The 13,688-nt window shown below is 48.8% G+C and overlaps 2 protein-coding genes across 2 annotated transcripts; both read right to left on the bottom strand.

The window, feature by feature from the left end:
• Positions 1-2,109: 2,109 nt before the first annotated feature.
• Positions 2,110-4,580, bottom strand: EPUS_06852 (uncharacterized protein; the record flags this gene model as incomplete). Its single annotated transcript, XM_007787458.1, has 2 exons — positions 2,110-2,818; positions 3,952-4,580. 2 exons carry the CDS (start codon positions 4,578-4,580, stop codon positions 2,110-2,112), a joined length of 1,338 nt encoding a protein of 445 aa, XP_007785648.1.
• Positions 4,581-7,709: 3,129 nt separating this feature from the next.
• On the bottom strand, positions 7,710-12,074 carry EPUS_06851 (uncharacterized protein; the record flags this gene model as incomplete). Its single annotated transcript, XM_007787457.1, has 4 exons — positions 7,710-11,306; positions 11,358-11,408; positions 11,461-11,673; positions 11,745-12,074. The coding sequence occupies 4 exons, from the start codon at positions 12,072-12,074 to the stop codon at positions 7,710-7,712; spliced, it is 4,191 nt and encodes a 1,396-aa protein (XP_007785647.1).
• Positions 12,075-13,688: the final 1,614 nt, after the last annotated feature.

The raw sequence follows: 13,688 nt of genomic DNA, 5'->3' as shown, positions 1-13,688 counted from the left end.
TCCCTATAGTGCTCCCCGCAATGTTTTAGCTACGGAAGCAATGTATTCGTGGCTGAGAGTGTTACGAATCTTTAGCTCAATCCCACAAGACAAGATGGACGCAATTATTTACGTACAACACGCTGCATTCAGAACCCGGTTCGAACAACTCTGCTTGTCTCCATAGGCTCGGCTGAACATGGTAGGTGGACAGATTGCAGCAGTCTCTGTGATGGATCTGCATCATGACAGCATCATTAAAAGGGTGCATAGATGTCGAAGCTTGATCTGCATGAAGAATGCATCTGCATGAAGGAGGGTGACTCCGATAATCGTGAGCTAGCAGACCATGCGTCTGCCGCTCTTACATTCATGTTACTAATCTGTAATATTGACACTATTGAAGACGTGCATCAATATCGAAATGCACATCAGTGTCAACGTTACATGAGTCGACATCGAGAGGCTTACTAACTAGAAAGTCTAGAACTCTTCTACATGTCTTACATAATTGGCATCTAACTCTTTTGGATAAGTAGACTCGGCACCGCTGAAAAGTGGACTGTCTACTTGTCACGTGCGCTAGCTCTTCTTGGCAGCTGCTAGATTAGTTTCTGTTGCTCATTTGCAACTTCGGCCAGCGACATACTCAATAATACGGATCAATCAAGCTGCTTAGTCCATTGCACTACTGCCAAGAAATTTTGTTTTCAGTGTCTCTGCAGTTTGCATGCTATGTGGCCTCTTCTGTTCGAAATGTGGCGTCGGATGCTTCAAATGTCTTGTGCCCTACATTCAAGAGCCAGCTCCCAAGCTTGTCGCACTTGTTATTTGTGCTGAATGGCGATCCGTTCTTCAGACTCCTGCATACAACATAGACGAGCTCTCTCGAGTAACAAATTCAGCTGTCGTAAGGTACACCAATTATAGACTTATGCTAAGGCTTCCCAACAACGGTCCATCAGCTATATCAAGTAATCCGTCCCATGCTGTTGAAGGATTCCTCGCCAAGTCTGACCAAAGGTGCAGTCAGAATTTTCACAATGCCTTTACCAGGGGGCATCCAGTAGTCAGCTGCACCTAAACTCGTTATCCTCATCACTCGCAGATCTTGCTGCGACCATCTCGCAACAATTCAATATCTTGGGTGCTTATCCCAGTTCCTGTACTTGCTGTTGAGGAAGAATCAGTGGGTGAATGACGGAGAGCTGTTATGGCGATTCGGGACATGCCAGAGCATCCACCACGTGATCAGGCCAATACAAAGGCATCCAACTCGATGCTCGCTGTCAAGGCTGGCATCTCCTGCTATACTTTCCCTTTCCTCAGCCGGAACCCAAATACCTCATCTTCCCGACCAGCACAGGTCAATCCTGTCCGATTGCTTCCGCCATATCGTCTCCGAGTGATGAATCACCACCGGGTTGGGTCCACTTTCGGATGTGCTGCTGGAGGAGCTCACGTACTGGTATGCAAGAGAGATGCTAACTTGACGTTGACGGACGGAGCGGACCGTCAAATCTACTGCTGCCAAGGGAACCAACAACACCAAAAATTTATTTTCTTACGACCTGGAACCACGTCAGGCAATCACCATCACAGCTCGAGCTGAGCTTACGTCGTCTATCTCACACTGGAGTCGACTGCTCTATGATGGCGTACTCGCTATCTCAGGGATCCTCGTAGGTAAATGTGTCTGCCGTAGCGCATGCCAACGCAGGTACTATCAGATGAACAAGATATCTTGGGTCCTGTTGAAGGCGCATGGTAGGATCAGTGACGAGATTAGTGCACATCTGGACTAGAAGCAGTGTACACCTTGAATCCACGAAGGGGAAAAAAACAACTCTGGATCAGTCTTTGGATGAAACGGCAGCAACTTTCTAGCATTGGGAAAGAATCTAGCTAAGGATGATAGAGTCTCCGAATAGTGAAGCAGGTGACTAGCTGTCAGTCGTACGAGCGAAACCTTTGGTGGTGGAAGAAGTATCTGACTAATGTGCAATTCGCTAGAAGCCCTGTGCAATGTCGACTTCTCGAACTGGAAAGATGCATCCTTGACTGGCAGTCAAAGGCTCTTTAACACAGCCCATTCAAAACCTCTAGATCCCATTATCCATACAATCAGCATCATTCGAGGCTCTCGGTGTATTTTCGGAAGGCCTCCCCCAGATTTCGGAATACTGTGGCGAGCTCTGGCGGCAAGCCGGTACTCTTTTGAATGAGGTCCTCTGCAGCGAGCAATACATCGTCTCGCATGGCACGCGCGTCCTTGGCCTTCATATTTGCGGACCCGGAGCCTAGCGTATTCGTCGAGCCGGTTACGCCGCTGTCATCTGTCGCGCCCACCTGGGCGTTCGTTTCCACACGGTTCGTTGTACGCACGCCGGATTTTGTGGCCAAGACCTTCTTCGCCGATGCTCGTACTTCTTCTAGAATTAGTATGTAATAAGCGTCTGTCGGCGGCTGCTTTTCGCTTAAGATCTTCCAGAGTAGAAAAGGCTCAATGAGAAGCTGGGATCGCCACCCAGATAGAGCCGCCATATCCCAGAACGGAAAAAGCCCTATATACAGCAAGCTTTTTCTTTTCGCTGCCTTCAGCATGTCGACTGTCACTTGTAGCTGGCTTAGGTCACGGAAAATACGATTGAGAAAAGCGGCCACTTCCTCGTACGCTTTCTCAGCTGGTTCCTCTCCCCATGTGAAGTCGTGGATTGACTTGGTGAGTTTCCAGGTGGGGTTGTTCAGCCATGCGTCCCTCAGCTTTGCTTCGTACTCGTGCTGCTCCGCCGCGATATCTTCTGGCGCCGTGAGCTCTTCTGACGCTTTTCGCTTCAGCCTGGAGTCGGTTGCGGCAGGGGAGTGGGTCGACTGCGGGCATGGAGACGCTATCCCGCTCTAGTGATTCTCGAGACTGGTTCCGGATGAGATGGTAAGCCTGATCAAAGGCTATGTTAGTCGGTGGTCTGAGTGCGAAGAGATTGTTAGAGTCGGTATATGAAAAGGCATCAAGTGAGGTAAGACTTAGACAAGGACTGTGTCTAACTTACAAGAAGATGAGGGAATCGAATATTTGAGCGGAAGAGAATATTTATGTTGTTGCTTTACTTGAGTTGTCAAGTCATTAAGAAATGTGATGTCAAGACAATGACTATGAAGGAAGTAATGTTTGGAAGATGAAAGAAAAGGTAAATGAAGACTATGATATAGTACCTAATGACCTTAATGAACTATTATGGACCGTAATCTGAACTCTTGATATGAAATGCTCGTTGCAGTGACTTAGTGACGCGTTTTCACGTGGATATCACAGTCATAATAGAGTGATGCTCTAGTATGTTGCATTGATTATATGCTAGGAGAGCGGCTCCAATAACAGAAATGCTTGTATCAGAGAGATGTTTGTACTAGAGAGAACTTGTATGAGAGAGCAACTTGGGCCAACAACGCCTGCACCAGAGAGACGTCCCAATGAGATAGAAGCTTGTACCAGAGAGAAGCCAGCTTAGCGGAGCGAAGCGGGTCGCCGGCATAACAAGTTACTAAGTAGTCGTACTCAGAAGGAGACAGATGCCCGTACACAGAAAGATACCGGCACCAAAATAGCCATGTAGGAGAGATGGCTCTGTCAGAGAGATGCCATCAAGCGGAAGGAAGAGGCTCATCTGGAAGGAAAGGGCAAGGATACAGACTGGTACAATTTGAGAAGGTATCTTGAGTGACATTCTTCCACTCTAAAAGGGTGTGCCACAGTGATACTAGCAGTGGTACTGCGGCGTTCGTCTCAAAGCTCATGCTGCATCGCTTCGTTGCTTAGCTGAATTTGCAGAGTCCACACGTTTGCTGACCCTTTGGGGCGCTAGAAACATGGTGGATCTGTCCCCACAAAGTTCTACTATCTATCGCTGCCTTCCTGTGGTGAGTGATCTATCCAATAATCCGAATATCCATCCATCTACGCTCTAGACTCACTCAACAGTCTCACCGTCACTGCTGGTACTCGTCCCATCATCCACCTCTTCCTCCTCTGCTCCGCTTGTCCGCCCCAGGTTGTCATCATCATCTTCTACTCTCACCGTCCCCTCAATGGCACTTGCCAGACTTCCCGTTTCCGCAACTACTTGCTGCACGGTCTCCATGAGCGCACACCACTTCTCGCTGCTACCCTTGTCGCTAGCCCTCGAAGGCTTTCCAACACCGCCCAAGTTCACAGTCGTGCCGTTGGTTCTCTTTCTCTTCTTTGCAGAGGGAGTATCGAAGGCCTCCAGCTGTCCCTTTGCGTCTTCAATCTTCTTGCTCAGTAATGTGACGTCGAAGATGTAGTTATCGAACGCTGCATCCATCATAGCCATACCCGCCACACTCTGACCAAGGCTCAAGCGTTGCTTTTGCAGATCTTCATACTTTGAGGCTGGGACATCTGTGCCAACATTCGCCTGCTGAGCGGTCACCTTGTCGATCTTTGTGATGGTGGCGTCAACACGGCTGCGGCCATGCAGCTTCTGCGCACAGAGAAAAGAGGAGAGATCTTGGGCTTTCTGAAGGCTTGTGGTGAGGAGAGACGTGTAAGCTGTGATGAGAAACGGTGAGAAGGAAGTCATTCTCAGCTGAAAATCAGGAAGCGAAGGAGGCGAGGTGATAGCAGGAAGATGATCTGAGAAGTATAGGACTGATTCCTCAAAGTAGAATGGTTGGTGAGTTTCGATGTTAGGATTGTAGCTACTAAAACCGGATGGAAATGCTCGTGGTAATAGGTATAAGGATGAGTTAAGAAAACATGAAGGATGCTTGCTTGATAGTGAATGAATATTCGAGGAGTATGTATAGTATCTCTGCTGTCGGCGGCATCAGCCGCGATAGTGAATGAAGAAAGCCTTCACGTAAGGTGATGCAAGTTATGCGACAATCGCATCTTCAGTTGATGCGTAGAAGGTAGTCTCCTGGCAATGTTGAGCGAGGGAGCAGTCCGTAATGAAAGCCTGAGAGATGATGCAAGGCGCTGTTTTTCTCTGCGCTGTATATGATGCTGTGTACACTACGAGAAAGGTGGCACATAGCTGAATAGTGCTAGCCGTCAGCCGTAACTATTTGATCAACAAGCTAGTTTTCTGACCGAGACGATTTGAGTCCTTTTTCGAGAAAATACACTCCGTTCATCCAGATTTCCGCTACGTCAACTATGCGCAGGCCATAATCGGCATGGTAAGGGACCGATACGAGATAAGCAATGGACGTTACAAGCGCACTATGCGGATATTGGCTGTACCAACGTGGTATTCCTGTCGTTCATATGCTTCATTCCAAGCTTCCCAAGTGGATAGATCCCTGTGGCTCAAGAATTAATAGCCAGAAGAGTGTTATCGCCGTCATTAACCTCCAGACCATGCTTTCAAAGTGGGCAATGGCACAGAATGAACCATTAGCTGGCGTATAGCTGGTAAATGTTGCATTGCCGCTTGCGTCCGTATCATTGGTCCCTTTTCCAATAGATTCATTCGATGTCTCCGCAAAGAACTCTAAAATGCTGGACGTGTTCCGTTCAGCAAACGAAGGCGAGGTAAGTGTTGTGAGAAATTCCAAGAAGCCCATGATATTTTTATCTCTCATGTATGGCATTCCAAGCTCGGCTTTAGTTGTGAAGTCTGTTCTAGGTCAACGAGAGGAAACTTTGTTACGCTGTCACTGCTTAAAGTCCCTGGGTCTGTGTAAGGAAGGAGTAGAGAGGTCGAATTAGACAGTTCGAGGCCATTTCTAGCTGAGATACCCGATCGGTCCAGGGCTGTAAATTGTTTTGTACCCATAATATGGTGTTCCGTCGAATTACTGTTGGTAGGCTTAGTACCGTTCAGTAGAAGAATTAAGCCAAGGTTGTCGGATTGAAGGTAAGCGATGTACTTGCTGCTAATGGTTTTAGGTTATTATCGACGAGGATGATAGACGGAGGCCTCCCGGGATATATAATTCAAAGGAGGAGGATCCGAGTACGAAGATGCACAGGACGCTGATCATAGTGTTTCCATTAGCCCGGAGGCTTGGAATTTGGGGGTTCAATCCGGCCAAAGTCCTGCCCAATCTTGCCCTAGACATACACACGGTGTTAGCATGGGACGAGTGACATCTTACATAGTAGATACTCATTTGGCTATCCGTCTCCGTCAACCACGATCATCACCAAGTCGAATGCGAATCATGCCTGTAGACTCTCACTGAAGGTTGGGTATAGCGGTGTTGAACCTTGAGGGTTGTATCAGATCCTATAGAGGCTATGCAGCGTGATATGTACCTTCCATTCAATTTAAGGAGGCGGCCTGCCTTCCTGGCAGGCTTTCCCACTTCACTTTGCGCCTTATCTTTCGCATACTTTCCGTAGATTGGCAGATAATGTCTCCTTTCGCTCATCAGCTTCCTAACACTGTGCTTACCTTCCACCGCACTGATCCAGGTGCTCCACTTCCCCTGCAACGGTTCATATACACCTCCTTCACCTTTTGGAGGAATCTGCGGGTCTTCACTGTAACAGCCGAGGACCCAATGCCGTAACACCCAGGGTGCAGGGGCTATGTCCGCCATGCTCAAGTCATTCCCTAACCACCATGGCCAATCTTCCAACCTTGCAGCTTCTTTCTACCAAGCTTTGGACTGGTGTTTGAAGTGGTTCTTCGCATGGTCGAGTGGATGTGGTGAAGAAATGCACTGAGGAAGCATTGTGCCAGGCCGGGATGATTCCAGTGGACACGTGATCGATCCAGAAGGGGTAGATGAAAGGCTTGTGGTCTGCGAAAGCGTCTTGAAAGTACTCGCAGATGATCGTGGACTCGTAAAGAGGCTTTGTAGTGCCGGCAGAGGTCGGGCAGGCGGAGATGGGGGCCAGGCCGCGAGGGTTGAGTAAGTTGTGGACGTGAAAATAGTTAGCGAAGTTGCAGCACCCCGAGAAGAATAGAGATAAGCATCTGGAGGATTCGACTCAGTACTATACTAAGAGACTGGAGATGGAAGACCCTCCGCCGAGAACTCCTTCTCCCTATTGAATACTAAGTAATATGGTAGGGACTCACCTCAACATACTTATGGATATGGAATCTACCTATCTTCGAGCACAACCCATGCACATTGAAAGATCCTACAAAAGGAAAAAACCCATTGTCTCAGATGAGAAACATGACGCCAAACAAGCATCTAAAGGTACTAATTCAATGAAAGCCGAGATTCTTCCTGATGTTAAGAGACGACCTCCGCTGCTTTCCCTGTTGCTGCTGGATGCGGAGTACCCAAGACCTCTCTGTTGATTAAAGCGATACTTAGAGGGGAAATAGGGGAAATTTGCAAGGACTGTATGAACCTACTCAGGATACTGAGATCCAACATGGCAAATCAGCGGAGATGACAGCAGGACGAGACTAGGGGGAGGGAAAGTTAGGTATTTCGTCACGAATCCTGATTTATCAAATACACATCCACTACAGTGATTGGTGAAGATGGAGTGCCATGTTGCCCTTGTGATTAACATTGACTATCAGATTATGTCTTTATGAGCAACCAAATATCCTAATTCCGCTGGGGTATCTCGAATGTAGCCGTTTAAGTCGTAAAGGAGTGTCGTGATCCCCGCAATCCTTCCATCATTAACCCAAGTCCAAGTTTTCCCAGTCTCCTTTTCTTGTCCCACACCAGAACTATCCTTGCAAAAGGCCCATGCATGACGCATTCAGCGAAGATGCAAAATTACTATATTATATCCAGAATATGCCAAAGAGGATTGCAAACCACGACCATGTAGTGGTAGCAGATAGGCTTCGAGGTCTCAGACCATATGAGGCTGCGTTGGTAGCGTTCGGATCGTATGTCTGGACGCTTGTTGAAGTTGTGGTGCCAAATCCGGATCCGCTGGTGGGTGTCCCGGTCCCAGCTGAACCTGGAGAGCTTGCTCCTGCAGAGTCACCAGTTGGCGAGGCGCTTCCTCCAGCCGCTGATTGTCCAGTCGAATCGACCGTGGTACTAGCTGGGGTGACACCCGTGTTGCCCGGCGGTCCGGCTGAGCTCGCCGTCCCAACCCCCAATGAAGTACCCAAGCTTGCACCAGATCCGGCTGCGTTAGATGAGGTACCGGGGTTGGCCGATGAAGCAGCTGCAGAGGATGGGGCTTGTGTTGCAGAGGATGGAGCCTGTGTTGCAGAGGATGGAGCTTGTGTTGCAGAGGATGGAGCTGGACCCGTTGGGCCTGTAGTCTGTGCTTGTGCAGTGCCGCCACCACCAGAAGGAGATTCATTAGCAGCTCCAAGAACGCGTATAACGTTACAGAAGTCGAGGAATTGCCTGAAGTTCGGTTCGATCCTTGTGAAGTCAGACGTCGAAGCACTCTGTTTCGTGCTTATGCAAGTCTGACAGTTACCAAGTGATATTTGGAAAGCAGAATCTTCTTCACAGATGGCAGGGGTTTTGCCTGTCGTTTGCACCTCAACTGCACAATTATTGCAATCGTCATAGCAGGCACCCGGCACAGGAAGCAACGCTTGACGCCCAAATAAGGCCCTCGCAGTAGGATACACTGCACCTGCGATTGTGGTACTGGTGACGACCTCTGATGCCGCAAAAATGGAATAATTCAAGCCAAAGTCAAGTGGGTTGCAATTGAAAAACTCATTGGTCGTGTTATATCTCAGACTGGTGTTTGTAATAGGAGTATCGTTACTGATCACTGGTGTTCCCCAGTATTGCACAGGAGGTCGAGGTCGAGGCACCACAGGTTGGCATTCGTCAGGAGAACAGTAGTAACCAGGGTCAGGAGGACCAACTTCGAAATTGCAGTCCTCACGTCTCGGCCTGCACAACCACCCTGGTGGACAACCCCATGTGTAGTCCGTTGGCAATGCTGAAGGTGCTGTATAGGTCGGGTTCACTGTGCGTGTCGGACAAAGTGTAATGTTCGCAATGGTGACAGTAGAGAGGATGGTAAGGGTCGAGCCCAACTGGGTTGTTCCAGGAAGAGTAGTTCCCGGGATGGTGACTGCAGGGTTCGACACTGGTGGTGCTGTGATTACGACGAGAGACGATGAAGTGATGGTTGACCCAGGTATTGTGATAGTTGTGACATCTGTAAGTGTGGTTGTCGAGCCGGGAAGAACAGATGTTGAGATGACAGTGCTGCCAGGAATAATGCTTGTTGATCCTGGAAGAGTTACTGTATTTGCAGGCAGAGATATTGTCGAACCTGGCAAAGTGATAGTGCTACCAGGCAGTGTTGTTGTCGATGCAGGCAAAGTGATTGTAACGCCAGGCAATGTCGTCGTGGCTCCGGGTAAGGTTATTGTGCTTGGCCCAACTGTTACTGTTGAACCCGGAAGAGTAACCACAGAACCAGTCACCGTAGTAGTCGATCCTGGTAGCGTGAGTGTGGTTCCAGGCAGGACAGATGTGAGCCCAGGCGCTGTCACAGTGCTTCCCGAGATAGTTATTGTAGCTGGTGGCAAAGTCACTGTATTCGGAGGCAGCGTCACTGTGGAGAAGACGGTGCTTGCCGGCAGAACACTTGTGAAGATACTGGTGGCAGTAATTGTGGAAGCCGGTAGCGTCGAAACCACGACCGACGTAACAACGGACGTCACCAAGACAGTTGTGGGAACTGAAACGGTGGTTGGAATAGTTGTAGGAACGGAAATCGTTGTAGGCACCGAAACTAATGTAGTTATCAAGACAGTGGTCGGAACAGCAACAGTAGTAGGGATGGTTACTAAAACAGTTGACGGGGTGGTCACTGTCAAAGTATTCGTAATAATGCTAGTCACAAGGCTGACAGATGTGGTAGTGATCAGAGAAGTTGCGGTTGATACCACCGTAGTTGGGACTGTTATGGTGGTAGGAGTGGTGACGGTGAGAGTGCTTGTGAGAATGGTAGTGCTCACACTAACAGAGGTTGTTGTGACAAGGGAAGTCAGAGTCGAGAAAACTGTGGTTGGTACCAAGACGGTGGTAGGACTTGTGATGGTAAGAGTACTTGTGACTGTATTGCTGATGACGCTGACAGAGGTTGTTGTGACAAGGGAAGTCAATGTCGAGGTTAGAGTAGTGGGTACAACGACGGTCGTTGGCGTTGTGATAGTCAAGGTGCTCGTAGTCGTATCGGTTTCCACGCTAATAGAAGTCGTGGTGACGAGGGAGGTCAATGTCGAGATCACAGTAGTAGGCACCAAGACAGTGCTCGGCGTGGTGATAGTAACAGTACTGGTCGCCGTACTGGTGATGAGGCTTATGGAAGTTGTTGTCACAAGCGAAGTGGATGTGGAGATGATGGTAGTAGGCACTAAAACAGTAGTGGGGGTTGTAATGGTCGATAACACAGTTACCGTGGTAGGGATGGTCGTAGGAACCGTGACTAGCACACTTTGAGTGACAGGTAGAGTGACAGTAAAGGATGTCGGAGTTGTAACTGTAAATGTTGTCGATATCGTGTTGTTAATGATACTGGTGGAGACGGTGGTTATCAGGGAAGTGATTACTTGGGTGATGGTTGTAGGAACCAATGATGTAATCGACGAGATGATTGTTGTAGGCACGAAACTGATCACCGTAGTTGGTATGAGGATTGTCGAAACGGTGGTGATAGGTATGGTGTTTGTGACGAAAGAGGTCGTGACGATTGGTACTGAAACAGTGGTAGTCACAAGTACACTCGTGGTTGTGGGAATCGTGGTAGTCACAACATTCGTAATTGTCACGGGAGAAGTGACTATATTGGTAATTGTGGTAGGAACGAACAATGTGGTCGTATTGAATATCGTCGTCGGCACGAAGACCGAGGTCGAGAAAGTCCGAACACTCACACTCGTAGTGGTCGAAACGGATACAGAAGTTGATGTCACCGTACTTGTGATGGTAGTAGGCACAGTGGTCGTTATGGTTGTTGGGGTGGTCACAGTATTTGTGGACGTTACAGTAGCCGTCAGAGTCGTCGGGGAGACAGTGGTGAAAGTAGTGGTCTGCGTTGAAACAAATGTAGACGTCTGGATCAGCGTTGCGGTTGTGATGCTGATGGATGTCACATAGATTGTGGTGGAGGAGGTATCTGTCTGCGTTGTGAGACTGGGAATTGTTGTCCTTTCGGTTGTCCTTTCGGTTGTCCGTTCGGTTGTCCTTTCGGTCGTCCTCTCTGTGGTTGTAGTAGGCTGCGTAACGGTGGTTGGGGAAACTGTCACCGAGACGACCGTTGTGGGAGAAGTGTAGATGCTGGTAAACGTCGAGGTGACCGTGATTTCCTGGATGGAGGTGTAGGTGAAGGTGCTGGTGATTGGAGGAAGCGAAGTCGTTTCCGTATTTGTAATCGTAATAGTGACCTAGAATCCTGTGAGCGTCCTTTCATCGCAATTCGTAGCTATCATTCTCACCGGAAAAGTATAAGTCGTGGTCGAGACGCTTGTTGTGGTCGATACGTCCGTCTGAATAGGAGATTAGTAAGTGTGGCATCTTGATCAGGAATCAGAGACTCACAATAGTAACCAGCAAAGTCTCCGTATTCGTCCGTGTGACCTCGGTCGTCTCTGTATCCGTCAAAATCTGCTTGTCGGTTTTGGTGAGATGTTTTTCCGAAGTAATAATTCTGGTTGTGATTATGGCTGGTTGAGTGATTGTACTGCAGTAAAGAGCTGGGGGATTATTCTTGTCTGCTTGTCTTCGATTTCGATGACTATAGCCAGCAGGACTCTTTCATAATTGTCAGATGCGTAATCGGGACAGCAGAGGGATTCAAGTTTTCCTCCCTGATGTAAACTTACTGGTATACAATTCCGGTACACAGTGGTGGTCCTTGTCACTGTCGTGGGTGGTCCATATCCTCCTCGTTGTCCTTCTGCTCCCAACAATTCAGTATATGTTGTGATCGTCCTTGCAGCCCTATTCTCCGTGTATGTTGTCGTCTTCCATTGCGTCTCATACTGGGTGTCGTAAAGCTGATTGACCTGAGTGACGGTGATTGTCCCGTCGGGCGAACACCTGGCTGGAGACGACGCCGGTGTATACATCTGCGCACCATAAGTTCCATTCTGCGCATTGACCCCAGCCAGCAGGACGATGCCTGAGACCAGAATTGCTGCAGGGAGCTTCATATTGTCTCCACGGTAGTAGAGAGGATGGACAACAAAAAATTGGACATCAAAGAGGCCAGAAGCCTCACCTTAACGAAAGCAGCTGTATTGAACGAATGTCATAACGAGAGACACTACAGGAAGCGCGACGCAGCCTCGTGAAAGAATGACTACGAGAAGCAGAAGAGGACGAGGAGGAGGGAACGAGTAGCTTTCAGCTCATTGCGTAAACCTTCGAGGCAAGCTTGATTAAAGTTCGAGCAAGGCCTGCAGCTGAGGCTCTCTCGTGCTCGGATAGGAAGAATCGGAGCTATGTGACTTCCAGCAGCGCAGCACTTCCATTGGAGGACTTGCGGAAGCATTGCCGCATTGGACTATTGACTTTACCATGATCGTTGGTAATGCAAGGCAGGCCATGCCGCTGTGGTTAGGTGACGATAGAGAAGTGGAGACGCAAGGTAGCATCCACCTGTGTCGGGTGTGATTGGGATAGTAGTTCTAGACACCATCTCGACCAGGGTGACGGAAGATTTTGCATAAGCTCGCAACGACCTGCAGTAGTACTAGTAGTGGTGAATTATCTCCACGAAGGATGGGCTTGGCCTTGAGGGTGAGTCGAGTACGTACTACTAGTACGTGGTAGTGTCCAAAGGAGCGACAGTGTTGATTGAAGCCAGCAGGATTTCCGACAAACAAGAACACTGGGATTGGACGCCGCAACCAGGGTTGGTCAAGCAGATTTACTACGTGGTACTCCGTAAAGGCGCCTGATTTGTGGCCTTGGGGGAGCCTTAGAGGATTACTACGTTTACGAAGCTGATAAGTTTTTACATTTCTCCGCGTGAAAGGTGAGTCTATCCTGAGCGGGGATTGGAGAGATGGCGGGGCCTGGAGGAGGGGAACATCACGATGGGGAAGAGGCTGGGAGCACTAACTAGTACTAGTACTACGTATTGGCAGCACGCCAAGATCTTATCGCGGTATCAGTGATACAGCGTTCTAGTACGAGTATTACTGAAGAGCCGTGTTGAATCAATGCCATGTGTGATGGTCAGAGATGGTTACTTACCGGTGGCCAGGGGGGCTAGGTGATGCAGACTACCCAGCGCTGTATGCAGACTGGTGCAGACTGTGTGCAGACTGTATTCAGGTCGGTGCAGGGGTCTTCTTCCTGAAGTGGTACTGTTCACTGCTACTTACAGCCCACTACACGCGCGGGGTCACCTTCCCCATACCACCTGAAAACCTGGACTACTTGGTATCCGTAGTAAGTTAAACTGCACTACACAACTTCAATGAGATACGAAATGCTTGAAATGGCCGGAATCCTTGGACAAGTCATCCTTCGGCAAAATGTGGCAAGGCTCACCAATAACCATCCCACCTCGCTCATGCCAATATACACCGGCCGTTTCTTTGTACAACGATTTTTTCCTTGATTGGCCCGAAGTGTGCAATCATGAATCAATCAAGAAACGATGGGTGCCAAACCGCTAGACTGGCTCAGCTTCTTTGCCACCAACCGCCAACAACCAACCATCCTTACCACCTTTCAATCCTAAAGCAAATGCATCGGACAATTATCCAGCTCGATGTGCACAGAGCGATAAAAGGCTGCAGGTTCAGGTGCATTCC

This window comes from Endocarpon pusillum, assembly GCF_000464535.1.
Source record: "Endocarpon pusillum Z07020 unplaced genomic scaffold C681263, whole genome shotgun sequence".
Lineage (NCBI taxonomy): Eukaryota > Fungi > Ascomycota > Eurotiomycetes > Verrucariales > Verrucariaceae > Endocarpon > Endocarpon pusillum.
The sequence above is the reverse complement of the archived record's forward strand: the minus strand, read 5'-3'. Positions and strand labels throughout refer to the sequence as shown.